General features: G+C 34.9%; 1 protein-coding gene across 1 annotated transcript; it reads left to right on the top strand.

The window, feature by feature from the left end:
* The first annotated feature begins 449 nt into the window (after positions 1 to 449).
* Positions 450 to 18,075, top strand: LOC110934410 (F-box/LRR-repeat protein At5g63520). The gene is made up of 6 exons (XM_022177478.2): positions 450 to 856; positions 938 to 977; positions 1,248 to 1,397; positions 1,540 to 1,715; positions 15,710 to 15,822; positions 17,522 to 18,075. Exons 1-6 carry the CDS (start codon positions 662 to 664, stop codon positions 18,000 to 18,002), a joined length of 1,155 nt encoding a protein of 384 aa, XP_022033170.2. The 5' UTR covers positions 450 to 661; the 3' UTR covers positions 18,003 to 18,075.
* The last annotated feature ends 994 nt before the right edge of the window (positions 18,076 to 19,069 follow it).

Below are 19,069 nucleotides of genomic sequence, written 5' to 3'. Positions count from 1 at the left end.
TATTCTACAAAATGTTAGAGTAATTAATTACTCTACTACTATAAAATCACTATTTTTTTCTACATTTTGCAATTAAATATTATTCTTAAGTATATGAGAAAAAAAAATTAAAAAAAAAATTTCATTCACTTCTCATGTTAAGGTCTTTTTGTTTGTTTAGATCTATTTGTATTTGATCTTTACACTAAGGTGTTGTATGTTTTTAAGAGGTAAAATGTCTACACTTTACCAACCACATCTACAGACATAGGCAGAAAAAGAGGTGGACCAAACCTATAAAGTATGCAAGAAGAAGGCTTTTTTTAATGTATGTAGACTTTTAAAATAAACTGGTGGTGGTGGTTGTGCTACCGGATGGTGGTGGACGTGGACAGTGGGTGGTGGTGGTGATGGACGGTGGTGGTGGTCTTGATGGGCGATGGTGGTGGTAGGTGGTGTTTAACCCTCTGTAGACCTTATAAAATCTTAGAAGTGGTTGGGCCAAGTATGCACCAAGAAGAGCTCGCACATACATTTTTTAATGAAACGTCTTCGAAAAAACAAACAGTCTGCAGATGGTAATGACTGCGTGTGATCTGCGCGGCGCAAACAGAAAAGCCTGCGTAGATCTTTTTTATAAAAACAAACACCAGCAATTTAACACCCTTTAATTATACAGGATATGGAAAAGAAAGGAATCATGTTAACCGTTGGTTTTTTACCTGGGATGAAAGTAAAACAAATCTCACTTCTACAGAAAGAAATCCTCTCTTTCAACCAGCAAGCTTTCAGGATTGACAAATTCTTAAAAGACATTAGAAAGTTCTCGACTTCTATATCAGGGTGTCGGTCTCCTGCTGCCATAATGATTTTTAGTGTAAGCATGCATGTTACGTACTTGCCTGTACATTTTACCATTTTTAACTTTTAATGGTTTTTTTACTGCACTCATTAATAGAGAAATCCAGAAGGCCTGATTGCTGTTATGAGAAAAGTCGGTGAGTGTTATATTAGAAATCCATCAGCTAGTGGCGAAGCTTGAGATTTCCGACCGGGGGTCGAAAATGTATATACCAAATAAATTCTATAAAACCGGGGAGTCAAAAACGTATATACCCAAAATTTTCTATACAAAAACTACATATTATCAACTACCTAGGGACAAGTTCGGGGGGTCGGCCGCCCCCTCCCGACCCCACTAAGCTACGCCAGGGCGTCATGCTGGCTTATTATAAATATCTTTTTAGGGTTTTTCTTTTAAATTTTAGATCATGCCATGTCACCTGAAACTGTCATTGTGGGCGCTTATGGTTGTGGGTTCCAACATACCGATGGATATTTAGGAAATAAAATCTCTACCGAAAAACATGTTACGGCTTATGCGTTGGTATTTGCTACGGAGAATAACAAAGGGCATGGTAACTTCAAAATTTCACTTTTAGAGACAATAATTTAAGTACTTTCATGTTTTTTTTTTTCATTTTATATATTAAAGTTTATATTCATCAATGTAAGGTTAATTCTTGCCAGTTATGAAGTTTTTTAAATACTTTTGAACAGGTATTGGAGAAATTAAATTCCATGCTGTATTATCAAGTGGGTTGCAACCTTTCGGCCCTGTGTATGCAGCATCTGTTAAAAAGAGGTATAGTTTTTATACTGGGCTCACTGCAAGAATAGAAGGGTCGCGTGAGAATCTTAGTGGTGGAACACTTTTGAGTCAAGCTTATGTGGAAGTATGTTATTCTTTACCTTTAATTGATACACTCCTAGTTTGATTATTGTTCTCTAACTAGTATTTAACACCCCCCGCGTTGCGGCGGGGGCGAGCACTAATGCCACACTACTGTCAGCGACCACCGACACTGAAGTTGCGGTGTTAATGCGAAGAAATTAAACCGAAACATCGAAACGTGAAACATCGAATAAAATAACTAAGTTGATCTAGGACTCGCGCGTTACGATGAACCCGCGTCAATTTTTTCTCGTTTGACAGGTTATCTTAATCTATATATAATATATATCATTACCACTATACAAACAATAATGCATACATTACAAAAACAATTGCATCAATATGTTGCAAATTATATTTATACAAGATTTTGGGTAAATTAATTAGATTATTATAAATAATAATAATTTACAAATAAAACAACACAACTTTGAATGGATCAAACCGAATAAATATGGTAAGATAATGAAACTATTATTTGATTAGGGTACAACCACTTAAGTACAATTTACAACCATACATGCATACAAAACAGATTGAATTTGGTAAGATAATGAAACCATTATTATTTGATTAAGATACAACCACTTAAGCACAACTTACAACCTATATTTGATTAAGGTATAACTATTTAAGCACAACTTACCACCAAATATGTACATAAGTATTTAAAATTAATAGTATATAAATAAACCAAATTGGCTTAAAATACAACCCACAAATGCATTTACAAATAATAAAGCATAGTGTACAACTATCATTGCACAAATATTTTCTAAATTGATAGTATATAAATGTCTCTTTAGCTGATTTAGTGACCCCACCTCCCACCCTCTCAATTCTAATATGAATGCAGAATATTAAATAAATAAATAAATAAAAACTTGTATTTAGTTACTCTTCATTTCATTGAATTATTCATATATAGAAGAATAAATAAAAAATTATATTTAGTTACTGTTCATTTCATTGAATTTTTAATATATAGGAGAATAAAAGTGTCAAAAAAATATATATTATTTTAATAATTAAAATACTAACGTTGAAGAAATTAAAAAAAAAGTTGTACGATATCGTTGATTTTCGCACGGTACGCATGATCAGGAATGAGCAAATAATGGTACCGGGTAGCATTTACCCAACCCGTAATAAAAAAGAATCATTAAAGTTGAGACAAATAATAAAGAAAATAATTATTGTTATAATATTAAAATAATAAAAGTGTTAAAAAACTATATATTATTTTAATTTTAATAATTAAAATACTAATGTTGAAGAAAACAAAAAAAAATTGTACGATATCGTTGATGTTCGCACGGTACCCATAATCAGGAATGAGCAAATAGTGGTACCGGATAGCATTTATCCCAACCCGTAATAAAATAGAATCATTAAAGTTGAGAAAAATAATAAAGAAAATAATTATTGTTATAATATTAAAATAATAAAAGTGTAAAAAATATATATTATTTTAATAATTAAAACACTATTCATAAGCTTCGTTTATTAATATATTTAAATTAAATTAAATATATGTAAAATTAATAATTAAAATACTAATGTTGAAGAAAATAAAAAAAATTGTACGATATTGTTGTTGTTCGCACGGTACCTATGATCAGGAATGAGCAAATAGTGGTACCGGGTAGCATTTATCTCAGCCCGTAATAAAAAAGAATCATTAAAGTTGAGAAAAATAATACAGAAAATAATTATTGTTATAATATTAAAATAATAAATTCTTAAAAAACTATATATTATTTTAATTTTAATAATTAAAATATTAATGTTGAAGAAAATAAAAAAAGTTGTACGATATCGTTGCTGTTCGCACGGTACCCATGATCAGGAATGAGCAAATAGTGGTACTGGGTAGCATTTATCCCAACCAGTAATAAAAAAGAATCATTAAAGTTGAGAAAGATAATAAAGAACATAATTATTGTCATAATATTAAAATAATAAAAGTGTTAAAAACTATATATTATTTTAATAATTAAAATACTGTTCATAAGCTTCGTTTATTAATATATGTAAAATAATTATTGTTATAATATTAGAATAATAAAAAAATTAAAAAACTATATATTGTTTTAATAATTAAAATACTATTTATAAGCTTCGTTTATTAATATATGTAAAATATATATATAGGAGAATAAATAAAAACTTATATTTAGTTACTGTTCATTTCATTGAATTTTTAATATGTAGGAGAATGTAGGGGTGTTCAAAAAAATCCGGATCCGAAACCGAATCCGAAATATCCGAAAATCCGTATCCGAAATATCCGAAATTTCGGATATCCGAAAATTCGGATATCCGAAAATCGGATAATCCGAATTTTCGGATTCGGATTCGGATATTAATTTCAAAAATTTTGGATAATCCGATTATCCGATATCCGAAAACTAATTATTTTTTTATAAATATATATAGTATATGAGCATTATATTTTGTTTGAAGTATTGTAAAAGTTAGTAAAAAAGTAGTAAATAATTGTATTCGTGTGAATTTATGATTGTTTTTAGTTTTAAATGTTGGAAATTTATAAAATCGAATATAAGTTTAGTTTTAATCTATACACGAAACGGATTTTTTGATTTTTTTTTTTTATAAATTCGGATATCCGTTTGGATATCCGAATCCGTATCCGAAATTTCGGATATCCGAAAATCGGATATCCGAAGTTTCGGATACGGATTCGGATATCAATATTCACTATCCGAAATTTTCGGATATCCGGTTTTCGGATATCCGAAAACCGGATAATCCGATCTTGAACACCCCTAGGAGAATGTATGTTTTTTGACATAAGCAACTTTAACTATTTAATTGGTGCAATTTATTTCATTCATAAATAACCCTATAAGGAATCCCAAAAAAGTTAATATTATATCACAACACAATAAATGTTGTTTTAGAGATCAAAAACTTTGATAGAATGCGATTAAATGTGAATGTTGTTCTTGTGAATGAATTGGTGAACATCAAATGAACATACGAATGTTAGATATAGGTTCGGTATCCCCATAGGAGTAATCGCATAACTTAGGTTTTACAATAATAATATTACATAGCAGTAAATTAACATAAACAAATGTTAATTCACATCTAATCTAGCTTATATATATTAATATTCCAATACCCTCCCTTAAGCTAGATTAGATAAATTTGCAACATGGTCTTCAATCGAGTGAAATCCTTGGTTTGCTATATCTGTAGCCTGTTCTTTTGCTTTACAAAACTTGATATCCACCTCCTTTCTTTCATTAAGTCCAGTGGCGGACCCATAAATTCTTTCTTGGGGGTGCGAACGAGGGGTTCAACCAAACTTTCAAGGGGTGCGATCGGGGTTTTCACCTATAAAATACACTAAAAATTTGTTTTTAAGGGGGGCGCCCGCCCACCCAAGCTTATGCTTGGGTCCGCCCCTGATTAAGTCTCAAATGAAATGATACTTGACTAAAATGTGTTTGCTTTTGCCATGATATACCGGGTCCTTAGCTAGACAAATGGTGGATTTATTATCACAGCTGATGGTTATTGGAAGTGTAGGCATGATTTTCAAGTCACTTAATACTCCATTAAACCATAGAGCTTGACATCCTGCTAATGAAAGAGCAATGTATTCTGCCTTGGTTGATGATAAAGCCACAACCTTTTGCTTCTTGGACTGCCAAGCAATTGCTACCAATCCTAGATGGAATACATAACCAGAAGTGCTTCTGCTATCGTCTATATTACCTGCGTAGTCATTGTAACCAGTTAAGATGCCATTGCTTCTTTTTGAATTTGTAATTCCATGGTTAGAAGTTCCCTTCATATATCTTAGTATTCGCTTTCCTGCTTCCTAGTGACTTCTCTTAGGCTGCTCCATGAATCTACTAACTTTACTAACTGCAAACATTATTATGATCCGTGTATTTTTCAAATACATGAGACTTCCAACAAGACTCCTGTAAACATTTGGATCGACATTCTCTTCTGAATCATCTTTGGACAAGCGTAACCCATATTCCATTGGAGTAGAGACAAGAGTACAATTTGTCATGCGGAATTTATCTAATATATTCTTGGCGTATTTCTGTTGTGCTAGACATATGTTTCCATCTTGATATGTTACTTCCATGCCAAGAAAGTAGTGTAGAACCCTTAAGTCCGTCACGAATTCATGTTTTATTGATTCCTTGAATTGTAAATTAACTTAATGGAATCACTTGCAATAATAAAATCATTGATATATAAGCAAACTATCAACTTGGTTCCCTCGCTCTCCTTTATGAATCATGCATGCTCGTAGGCACATTTTTTGAAGTTATGTGTATTGAAATATTGATCAGTGCCAAACTCTAGTTGCTTGTTTGCGACCATATAGAGCCTTTTTAAGATGACACACCTTGTTCTCTTCTCCTTTCTTTGTATATCCTTCTGGTTGATCTATGTGTCGGAAAGGAGAAAAATAGATTGTATAGGGGCTTGTGTGTAAAGTGGTGTCCTATATAAACACCTCTCTTGTAACCCTAATTGTTTTGATCAATTCAATTTCAATACAATTTAGTCCCAATCACTGTGCTTGTTCCATACTAGACAACATGGTATCAGAGCAGTGTTTCTGATTCTGGAACACTTTGCTCATCATCTACAATCAACCCCAAATCAATCCAATCTCAAACCACAACAAAACCCGATAATCAAATCACAGAAAACAGACTCTGAAAAAAAAAGAACCTGTCGAATCCGCATCAAACAACAACAGCAGTCGTCGTCACCGTTCCAGCCAGCAAAACTCCGAAACCCTAAAATTTCCATAAATCTGCCGCTACCGCCGCCGCGTTCATCCGTATCTGCAAACTCTAAAACTTCCGCCGCCGAGTTAATCTGCGCCGACATCAGCAGTCAATCACATCTCGATCACCATTTGCAGATCTAAATTCATTTGCAGATCTAAATCAACTTCAAAAATCCGCTCAAAACTCCAAGATGCCGCTGAAATCTGTTAAAAACCTAGCGAAATTGCTGTGTTTAATCGGCGAAGATTTGAAGTCGGTGGAGGTTTGAAGTCGGCGAAGTCATTTTATCCAGCAATAGGTTGCAGCTATCATTTAATCAGTGGAGATTTGAAGTCAGCGAAGATAGGGACTTGTTTTTTAATCAGTGGAGATTCAGCGAAGATAGGGACTTGTTTTTTGTGAACCAGCGAAGGTGTTCGGGCGAAATTATTCGGGGTTCACTTTAAATCTTGAACGCGAGTTCAAGTTACCGGTGTATTTAATAAATACGCCGGTAAGCGAACGCTATTATATGGCGTCGTTTTTTCAGCGAATTTAAGTTACCTAGTTTGTTGCCGGTGAAATTGGAAAATCTTGAACGCGAGTTCAAGTCGCCCAGCGAATTTAGTTAATTCGCTGGTCAGGCGATTTTTTTTTTGTGTTTCTAAAAAAATGGCAATCAACCATGGAAAGAACAGCTCTTGGATATTCGATTCCGGTGCAACTGATACCATGACATTCGAACCGTTGGATATACAATCAATGTCTAATCCTCAAAAAACTCAAATCCATACCGCAAATAATGGAATGATGCAAGTAAAAGGAGGAGGGACTATTGAAATTTCACCAACCATGAAATTATCAAACTGTCTCTATGTTCCATCGTTATCACATAAACTGCTTTCCATTAGCCACATTACCAAAGAGCTGAATTGCACTGTACTAATGCACCCTAATTTTTGCCTTCTACAGGATATCAGGACGGGTGTGATTATTGGACGTGGTACTGAGCGCCAAGGGTTATACTATGTGGATGAAGTGGCTCAACAGGGTACTGTGATGTTGGCACATGGAACAGAAAACCGGGAAGCCTGGCTATGGCATAGACGTTTGGGACACCCATCCATTAGCTATTCGCACCTTTTGTTTCCAAAACTCTTTCCTTCAAATGGGAAAATAGATTGTGAAACCTGCTTTCGTGCTAAAAGCCATCGACAACCATTCAGACCTAGTAATACGAAAGTTGCTTCACCTTTTTCACTAATCCACTCTGATGTGTGGGGTCCTGCTCCTGTGATGGGGGGGGGGGGCAGGGTCTTCGGTACTTTATACTATTCGTGGATGATTGCACTCGCATGACATGGGTATATTTTTTAAAAAACAAAGCTGAAGTTTACGAGAAATTTGTCACGTTTCATGCTATGATCCAAACTCAATTCCAAACTCAAATTCAAATCCTTCGATCCGACAATGGGGGGAATTTGTCAATACATCTATGAAACAATTCTTTAAAACCAAAGGATTAATTCATCAAACTTCGTGTGCCCATACCCCCAAACAAAACGGTGTTTCCGAACGAAAAAACCGTATTATCCTTGAAATGACTCGAGCCCTTCTAATTGAATCTCAGGTACCCAAATCCTTCTGGCCGGAGGCAGTTGCAACCTCCGTGTATCTCCTAAATCGGCTCCCAACCAAAGCTCTTAAGTTTAAGACTCCCTTAGATTGTCTATCTAAATCTGCCAGTATTCCCCACCCTCTTACACTTGAACCTCGAATATTCAGGTGTACAGCATTCGTCCACATACCCAAAACCAACCGAAATAAGCTTGGCCCATGTGCCGAGAAATGTGTATTTGTCGGCTATGGGATTGATCAAATCGGGTACCGATGCTATAATCCAACAACTCGTCAAATGTTCACCACAATGAATGTTGACTTTCTTGAAACAAAATACTTTTATAACACCCAACTCAGTGGTCAGGGGGAGAATGACAGTGTAGACACTCTGAGTTGGTTAACCCAATTTCCCTCATCTGAAGAAGTAACGACAGAAAACTATCACAGTACTTCGAGTCCTTCAAACACAGCTGTACAATCGGAGGAGCACAGTACCACTGAAAAAAGTCCATCCAACGTGATACCAGAGGTAAGAAATATTGAGAACCCTGAATGTTCTACGTCTTATAACTATGAGGCAACAGGGGAACCCACAGAACTGACAACAACAGAGCATACAGAACATGTTGATCCACATGTTGAACAAGTTGGATAGGTTGAACCAGTTGTTGAACAGGTTGAACCAGTTGCAGCAGAGACAACCGGAAGGTATTCTCTCCCTCCAAGAGAAAATAGAGGAGTTCCTCCTAAGAGATACTCTCCAGAAAAGGTGGCTCCAAGGTCTAGGTACCCTGTGGCGAACATTGTCACTGGAAACTTGTCTAAGGAAGCTAAAGCGTTTACAGCTGCCTTGTGCTCTGAACGAATGCCATCTACAACACAAGAAGCCTTGAAATCTGAAGAATGGAAAAAAGCCATGGAGACCGAAATGGAAGCTCTCAAGAAGAATAATACGTGGGAGAAATGCATCCTTCCTCTAGGAAAGAAGCCAGTGGGATGTCGGTGGGTGTTTTCAGTTAAACACAGACCAGATGGAACGATTGAACGATACAAAGCTCGGCTGGTTGCAAAAGGTTACACTCAGACTTATGGAATCGATTACTCTGAAACCTTCTCCCCGGTAGCCAAAATTGATGCATTCAGAGTCCTGTTTTCTATAGCTGCCAATAAAGGTTGGCCTCTTCATCAATTTGATGTAAAAAATGCCTTCCTTCACGGGGAACTAAACGAGGAGGTCTATATGGACGCTCCACCAGGATTCAATGAGAATTTCAAGGCTGGAGAAATATGTCGGTTGAAGAAATCTCTGTATGGGCTTAAACAGTCTCCTAGAGCTTGGTTTGGGAGGTTTACCCTTGCGATGAAAAAATATGGCTTCAAACAAAGCAACTCAGATCATACCCTGTTTTTGAAACGTAGATGCAGTCTTGTGACCTGCTTAATTATCTATGTTGATGACATGATTCTCACAGGAAACGATGAAGGGGAAATGTCAATGTTAAGAGATAATCTATTTTCAGAATTCGAGATGAAAGATCTGGGAAGATTGAAGTACTTTCTTGGAATTGAAGTTCTGAGATCTAAACAAGGGATTTTTATCTGTCAAAGGAAATATGTACTTGATCTGCTAGCTGAAACCGGAATGATTGAGTGCAGACCGGCGGACACCCCAATGATGGTCAATCATGGCTTACACATGGAAGATGGAGCAGATCTAGCAGATAAGGAGAGATATCAACGAATGGTGGGAAAACTGATATACCTCTCCCACACTCGTCCAGATATAGCTTATGCAGTAGGAGTGGTGAGTCAGTTTGTGCACCAACCCCAAGCAAGCCATATGGAAGCAGTATTAAGAATCATCAGGTATCTCAAGGGAACAGCAGGTCATGGTATTCTGTTTAAATCAAATGGGCACTTAGAAATCCAAGCTTATACAGATGCCGACTGGGCAGGGGATAAAGGAACGAGAAGATCGACCTCAGGATACTTCACCATGGTTGGAGGAAATCTAGTTACCTGGAGAAGTAAAAAACAAAAGGTAGTCGCCCTATCTAGTGCAGAAGCTGAATTCTGAGGGGTTGCTCGTGGCTTAGCAGAGGTTTTGTGGATTCGCAAGCTCCTAACTGAGATTGGCTTTCTTCCTACTACAGCAACCAAAATCATGTGCGACAATAAAGCTGCTATACAGATCTCAGAAAATCCAGTCCAACATGATCGAACAAAGCGTGTGGAGGTAGATCGACACTTCATCAAGGAGAAGTTAGAGGAATGCATCATAGAGCTCCGGTATATAGCATCGAAAGATCAACTTGCAGATATTCTCACAAAGGCAGTCAACGGAAACGCGTTTAGTAGCTGTTTGAGCAAGTTAAGTATTGGTTACCCCACTACTCAACTTGAGGGGGAGTGTCGGAAAGGAGAAAAATAGATTGTATAGGGGCTTGTGTGTAAAGTGGTGTCCTATATAAACACCTCTCTTGTAACCCTAATTGTTTTGATCAATTCAATTTCAATACAGTTTAGTCCCAATCACTGTGCTTGTTCCATACTAGACAACACTATGTAAGCTTGTTCCTTCAATTTTCCATAAAAAATGTTGTCTTAGAATCCATTTGATGGAGATACCATCCATGTTGAGCTGCTAATGCTAGGACTAGACGAACAGTATCAAAGCATATGACTGGTGCAAAAACGTCTTGGTAATCAATACCATATTTTTGTTTGTAGCCCTTCACCACCAATCTTGTTTTGTATTTATCAACATTTCCATGTTCATCGTGTTTCGTCATGTCTAACCATTTAACACCTGTAGGCTTTTGATCTCGTGGTGGTTCCACCAACTCCCATGTTTCATTTTTTTAGAATGAAATCCATTTCTCTGTTAATTGTTGCTCTCCATTTTCCTTCTTTGGTTACCTCTTCACATGTAAATGGATCCCCTGAGTTGGAGTATAGAGTACAAAGTTTATTTGAAAGATGTTGACTTTGATGATAGAGATCTTTCCCTTAATCACTTGTAAGAGGTTGAGTGTTTCAATAGATTCTGGTTATGCTCTTCGTTCTCAATACTTCATTCTCAAACGAAGATGATTCCTTATCATTCGGATCTAATGTTTTAGGTTCCGATTCATCTCTACTTGGTATGTGATTTTCTGATATTGTAGTGTAGGGTTCCATAGGTTTAATTTCTGGTGCTTTGGGTGCTTCTTGAGCAGTTTGAGTATCATCATCAGTCATTATGTGAGGCACGGTTTAAGTCTTCTGATCTGTTATCCAGCTTTGACTCTCATCGAGCACTACATCCCTGTTTATGATCATCTTCTTTGTTAGTGGATTGTATAACTTGTACACTTTTCTATGCTCGCTATACCTAATGAATATTGTTTTTTTGGTTTTATCATCCAGCTTGTGTCTTAATTGTTTGGGTATATGTGCATAAGCACTACAACCAAACATTCGAAGATGATCTACATTTGGTTTCCTTCCACTCCAAGCTTCTTGTGGTGTCGAATCTTGTACCCGTTTGGTTATGGCTTGATTAAGTAGATAGGTGGCACAAGAGACAACCTTTGCCCAATATTCATTGGATAAGTTTCTCATTTTAATCATACTTCTACTCAGTTCCATGATGGTTCTATTTTTTCTTTCCGCTACTCCGTTTTGCTAAGGAGTGTAACTTCTAGTGAGTTGATGATGAATGCCATGCTTACTAAAGAATTCTTAAAATGCATTTCCACAATATATATTCCCCTCCTTTGTCAGTTCTTATACTCTTAATTTTTTGATCTACTTGATTCTCGGCTAAAGCTTTGAATTTTTTTTAAAGTAGCTTAGGGCATCGGACTTCAATTTCAAGCAAAATACCAAGTTTTTCTGGAGAAGTCATCTATGAAGGTGATGAAGTATTTACCTCCTCCTATCGATGGAGTTCTTATAGGCCCACATATGTCTGAGTGTACCAGTTGAAGCGGTTCACTTGCATGCCATGTAGGGCATTTTAAGAATAGTTTCCTTACATGCTTTCCGAATACACACCATTCACATATGCCTTCCGTTTTTTAAATCTTCGGTAGTCCTTTCACTATTGAATTTGAGACTATATCAGATAATGTTTCGAAGTTTACGTGACCATATCTTTGATGCCATAATGTTGATGAGTCTTGAGTAGTCACGCTACAAACCTTTGCTGAATATCACGGTTTGGGTTTAAAGGGAACATTTTGTTTCCTGTGATATTTATAGTTCCGATGTTCTTTCCGTGTAGAATGGAACATTTCTGATTAAAGAACCTTATTTCATAACCCTTTTACACGAGATGTCCTATGCTTAGTAGATTATGCTTCAACCCTTCAACATAGAACACATTTGGCGCTCATTTTTCTTGTCCCTTTACTTTGATAATTTCTTCTCCATAGCCCAATATGTCTAGTTTTTTATTATCTCCGGTTCTAACTTCTCTTCTCTCGGATTCATCTAGTTTGGTGAAGAGGTTTTTGTCTCCGGTCATGTAATTACTACACCCGCTATCCAGATACCAACATTCGTGTTCTTTGGAGTTTCCTCCGTATTAAAGATCATGAACCTTGTATCATCGTTATCATCTTTCTTCTCGTCTTCATGCATGAAAGTTGTTCTAGACTTCCCTTCATCATCTTTTCTTTGGCAGAATCGTGCGACATGGTCTGTCTTCTAGCAATTGTAACATCGAATAGGTAGGTCCTGAAAACCTTCCGCTTCCTCTACCGCGTATGCTTCTTCCAAATTCATACCTTATTTGTCTTGCACGATCATTGTAACTATTTTGAATTTGGGACGCTTGTTCAATGGGTGCATCATCATACCGTTTTAATCTCAATTCATGATTTTAGAGGATTCCTAATAGTTTTCATGTCGATATTGTGTTTATATCCTTAGATTCCTCTACCGCCACTACCACCAATTCATACTTTCTTTTCAAATTCCTGAGTATTTTCGCAACTATGCGTTGTTCTTCTATTTTTTCTTCGTTCAACCGTAATTGATTTACTATTGTAGTGGTTCGATTTACGTATTCCTCAATTGTTTCATTTTCTTTCATTTGAAGAGAATTAAATTCACTACGTAGGGTTTGTAGTTTTACCGTCTTCATCCAATTCTCTCCTCTGTATGCCTTGTGTAAGATGGCCTAAGCGACTTTTGATGTACTGGATGTGGTAATTCGTTCAAATACAGTATCACTTACTGATTGAAAGATTGTGTGCATGGCCCTCTTGTCACGTTTAACAGTTTCTTTATGATTATTGCGATCACTGTTGGATGCATCCGCTGCAAGATCTCTATAACCTTCTTCTACAATACTCCATAAATATTGGGATTCCAGTAGCACTCACATTTGGAATGCAATTGAATGTGAATGTTGTTTTTGTGATTGAATTGGTGAATATCGAATGAACACACAAATGTTAGATATAGGTTCGGTATCCCCATAGGTAAGGCTGCAAACGAACCAAACGAACACGAACAAGACCTTGTTCGTGTTCGTTTGTTAATTAATATACGTGTTCGCAAACTGTTCACAAGCACTTATCGAACGAGATTTTATGTTTGTGTTCGTTTGTTAAGGAAATGAACTTGTTCGTGTTCGTTTGTGTGTGTTTGTTAATTTTAGACAATGGATAAAAACGAACGTTGACGAACACAAATGAGCACAAAATAATGTTCATGAACACAAATAGAAACAGACGAACACAAACAATCGTTCATAAGCATAATATATAATACAGTGACACTTATCAGATATTTAATTTGTCGTAATTTTAAAGTATTTAAATAAATACAAAAATTAAAAACACTATGAACTATCGAACATAAACGAACACGTTACCGAACGTTCACGAACATAAACGAACGAACACGACATCGACATCTGTTTATGTTTGTTCATTTAACTAAACGAAAGAAATTTCTTGTTCGTGTTCGTTTGTTTAATAAACGAACGAACACAAACAAACTTCCCACCGAACGATTCACGAACTGTTCGCCGAACGTTTGTTTCGTTTGCAGCCCTACCCATAGGAGTAACCGCCATAACTTAGGTTATACAATAATAAAAATACATAATAATAAATTAACATAAACAAATATTAATTCATATCTAATCTAGCTTATATTAATACTAGATTATTACACCGTGTATTACACGGGTTGAAAAAAAATATTTTTTTACATACTAAATAATAAAATAATATATCTTTAAAAACCTCATTTATTACACGGGTTGAATAAATGTAATTTTATATATTAAATAATAAAAAAAATATTATATTTAAAAGAACCTAGTGTATTGTAATTTATATACCAACTAATAAAAAAGTTAAATCTTTAAAAACTCTATGTATTAAACGAGTTGAATAAATGTAATTTTAGATTAATAGTATATTAAATAAATATAATTTTGGATTAATGGTGTATTAAATAAATATAATTTTGGATAAAGTCTTACATATAAATTTTAAGTAATCAATATATTTGATAAATAATAAAAATACTAATAACAGTAAAAAAATTAATTTATATACTAAATAATAAATATAAAAGAAAGGCGGAAAAAAAAAAATAAGTGCCTCCAATGAATGACACATATCACATATTGGTTTCTTTAGTTATATAGTATAGATATAGATATAGATGTTCACATCATTGGTTGTTTCAATCGATAACATAATTTGTTTTCATATCATGGATCCATAACTAGGGGCGGACCTACCTCTTTGGTAGGGGTAACCCCCGCTACCCCTTGGTCGGAAAAAATTTGGAAAACTAGTGTAAATTTTGGAAAAATTTGACCTTTTTTCAATTTCGTTACGGCTTATTTATAACACGTTACCCCTTGGTCGGAATCCTAGATCCGCCACTGTCCATAACCAACGCTACTAATGTGACAAACAACACTACAAAAAGGGAGGTGGATATGAAATATTGGTTGTTTCAATGGATAACATAATTTGTTTTCATATCATAGATCCATAACCAACGCTACAAATGTGACAAACAACACTACAAAAAGAGAGGTGGATATCAAATACCGAGTATAAAGTTAACCGAATAGACTATAAAGAAACTGAACTAAAGTAGAGTATATGGTCTAAATATGGAGTAAAGTGAAATAACAAAGTAAAGTGTGCATGGTCTAAAAATGGAAGAGTGAAGTAAGTCGTTTTATACTTAAGATTTTTGAATATATAAAACTCACTGAAATTAAACTGATAATATTTATCCATAAGATATTAAATTAATAATATTTAGTATGAGGGTTATCTATAATATAATATATTTAACTAAATAATATTTCGTAAGATAATTATCTATAATTAATTTGAAAAGATTAAACTAAAATAATAATTATCTGTAAAAGATAGCTTAATATAATGATAAATGTCCATAAAGTGATTTCTTTTTATTATATACTATATACATTCCAATAATAAACACACAAACATTTTTAATAAATAATGCTAAACACCCCGTATTTTATTTTGATGAATACCAATACCTTTAAAAATATTATGTTACTTTTTTTTTTTAAATCCAGTATGCCCTAACCGTTCATAAATAATGACAGCTAGGAGGCGGTCCTCGTCATTTGTACATTGGGGTAACGAAAAGAAGAAAATTCTCCATTGGGCGGGAAAAAGTTCGATGGATAACTTCTGTTGCATTCCATGAAGTTGAAAAGTAAGAGAGCAATTTTCTTCTCGTTTTGTAATATCATCATTTTACTTAAGCGGACTAGAAAATACAAATCTTATCAGTTATAACTTATAATAATCTATTACTTTATATAAAAGGCAAATTGGATTTAAATAATCCCAACTCACTGTTATTGGCCAATAATAATCCCAACTCATTTAATCACCAATAATAATCCGAACTATTCACTTTTGTTTGTAAAATACTCCTAGTTAAAAAAACATTAACTAGGTTAAAAATTTGCTGATGTGGCCCTTTTAGCTGATGTGTCATATGATGTGGCAGTTGATGTGGCATTTTTTGATGACGTGGCAGCTGATGTGGCAGTCTACGTGGCATTTTTATGACGTGGCAGCTAATGTGGCAGTCTACGTGGCATTTTTCGATTACGTGGCAACTAATGTGGCAGGTGATGTGGCAAGCCACATCAGCAAATTTTTAACCTAGTTAGTGTTTTTTTAACTGGGAGTATTTTACAAACAAAAGTAAATAGTTCGGATTATTATTGGTGATTAAATGAGTTGGGATTATTATTGGCCAATAACAGTGAGTTGAGATTATTTAAATCCAATTTTCCTATATAAAATGACCTAGAAGGTTTCTCACATTATAAGTATAGGTTCATAATAGCTACTCTTTTCGAGGTTATGTTTAAAAAAAGGATACTGGATCTAGATAACTTCTACTTTCATCAATTGGCCAATGCCACAACACTCCCAACTTATTTTCCTCTGGTACTCCCGAACTAACTAAACCCTAACGCAGTTAGTTTTTGTTGATGTAGCATCTGACGTGACTTTTTTTTGCTGACGTGATAATTTTTGCTTACATAGCCTCTGATATCGCACTTTTTGTTGATGTGGCATGTGACGTGTGTTTTTTTTTTTTTTTTTTCTAATGTGGCACTAGATTAGTGGCATGGTATCTGATGTCAGCTAACTAGGTTAGGCTTCGTTTAGTTTGGGAGTGTCAGATGAAAATATGTTGAAAATTAAGAATGTTATAGTACAAATCGAAAGTTGGGAGTGCTATCGACCAATTAGTAAAATTTAAGTTTATTTAAATCCAATATCCCTTCAGAAAAATTTAAACTCATACAAATCAATACTAACTAAATGGGTAAACAATGCCATGTATAACTACTCTGACTAGGGGTCTGAATTTTTCACACGGCAGAAACTAACACGTAATTCGCAGGTTGGGGTTTAGTATAAACAGATTCGTGTTAATTTTGGGTCGATCCTAGCAAACATGTTTAGCTAAACGGGTCGGGTTCGTGTTAACCAGACGGGATCACGGATTAACTTATTTAACCCATTTAATTTTTCTTTTATTTTCTAATATGTGTTTTATGTTTTAAATTAAATTGGTTGGCTATTTTAAGCCAAAGTCTTAAACTTAAGAAATTGACATAAGATTTTTACAATTAAAATCAACTGTTTTATATACATTTGATTTTTTTTTTGTTTTTGTAAAAATGTAATTTAGAGTGTTATTATGCGGATAAAAATGTACAGGTTAACGGCTTAACGGGTTGTGTTTGTGTTAATCGCCGAATACTCGTGTTCTGTTCGGGTTCATATGTTTGCCACACTTTTCTGGTATGGGTCTAGTTACACCGGCCAACCTGCGAGAACACGAACCATTTAGCATCCCTACATATAACTATAAGTGTTTCATGCAGGATTAACTATGGGTGGCTTATTGTTAATGATACGGATATGGACATTAGAACAGGGGATACCTTTCGGTTTTACTGTCACGATCCTACCACTGGTAATATCTCTAATCACCTGAGATCTTTCAAGCAAGGAAGTACCACTCACAGTGATGAGTGGGAGGTGTTCGGCGGTCTTATTTTCACCTCTTTTGGTCGGGGTAAGTCATTCGACAATTCACTATTTATGGACAACTTCCCTGGCGTGACACGTGGTTGTACATTTTATGGTCGCGTATTTGGACGTGGCGATTTAACCCCATGTGTTGACAACTCACCATTTTTGGATAACTTCCCTCGTTTGACTTGTGGCGGGACATTTTGTGGTTGGTTATTTGGGTGTGGTGAGAAAACTTCGTATCTTAGCAAATCTCAAGAACGAAAATGGGTGCGTCATTGCGTGCATGAATACGAGGCTCTCTATTTAATCATGTCTTACATTCCATAAAATCGGAATTAGGGTCGTCTTTCTCTATTTACTTATAGAGTTTCAAACATTATTCGAGTTTGTGTGTTTATATTGCAGGATCTTATGTTCTATGGATTAGTGTGTGCATTTTATATACAAGTATTTATTTATTTATGAGAAAATCATATATGTGTTTGGTAACCTAGAAAAACTAGTCGTCCGCGATCCGGGTATATATGATTAACACCATCCAAACTCACTAGATATTTTAATATCATAATGACTTCTTATCCAACTATTAAGAACATCAATAAGTGTGTCCATATTTAAGATAATGATGACTTTTTATTTGATAGCGATTAGTAACTACAACTGTTCTTGTATTGTCATACATACTAACTTAAAATCTTACGTTTAATTCGCACAATTTAAAATATTTAAGTAATTATTTGTAAATTGATTAACGTAGCAATTGCTATCATCATTAAATGAAGATAGATGAGATCTATCAAAGTTAGATGTTTATTGTATACATAATGTTTTTTTTTCATATTTGAAATTCTATATTTAGGCATAATTTAACATCAACATAAACTAAATCAAATTCAGACACAATTTAACATCAACATCAATACCGAGTGAGAGACAAACAATCCTCAACCCCCATCAACACCAAATCCGTTAACCAAGTCACCACTGAACCCAAGGAAAAAAATATTGGTCACTTAGTCATTACAAAGGGGACCTATGTATTGTGCAAGGTTTGGGGTAAAATCACACACATGAATATAATTAATTGAAAACTAAAACAAAGATTTACATGACTCAGAAATCCCGATCACGGTGATTAGGAATTTGTTTCAGTATAGAATATAGAATATGATTACAGGCCCCAATTTGTAATTCAAAAGGTTAGGGCTGTAAACGAACGAACGTTCAGCGAACAGTTCGTGAACCGTTCGGCGGAAAGTTCGTTTATGTTCGTTCGTTTAATAAACGAACGAACATGAACAAGAAATTTCGTTCGATTAGTTAAATGAACGAACATGAACAAAGGTCTTGTTCGTTCAATTGTGTTCGTGAACGTTATGTAAGGTGTTCGTGAA

The sequence above is a fragment of the Helianthus annuus genome, chromosome 4 (genome assembly GCF_002127325.2).
Source record: "Helianthus annuus cultivar XRQ/B chromosome 4, HanXRQr2.0-SUNRISE, whole genome shotgun sequence".
In the NCBI taxonomy this organism is placed as follows: Eukaryota; Viridiplantae; Streptophyta; class Magnoliopsida; order Asterales; family Asteraceae; genus Helianthus; species Helianthus annuus.
This window is presented reverse-complemented; position numbering and strand designations above follow the sequence as displayed.

Excerpts from the sequence above, each read along its gene's own strand:
- LOC110934410 (XM_022177478.2), top strand. The coding sequence starts at position 662 with ATGGAAAAGAAAGGAATCATGTTAACCGTTGGTTTTTTACCTGGGATG. Across the intron at positions 857-937 it reads CTGCCATAATGATTTTTAGT|AGAAATCCAGAAGGCCTGAT; the intron begins GTAAGCATGCAT and ends ACTCATTAATAG. Across the intron at positions 1,398-1,539 it reads GGAGAATAACAAAGGGCATG|GTATTGGAGAAATTAAATTC; the intron begins GTAACTTCAAAA and ends ACTTTTGAACAG.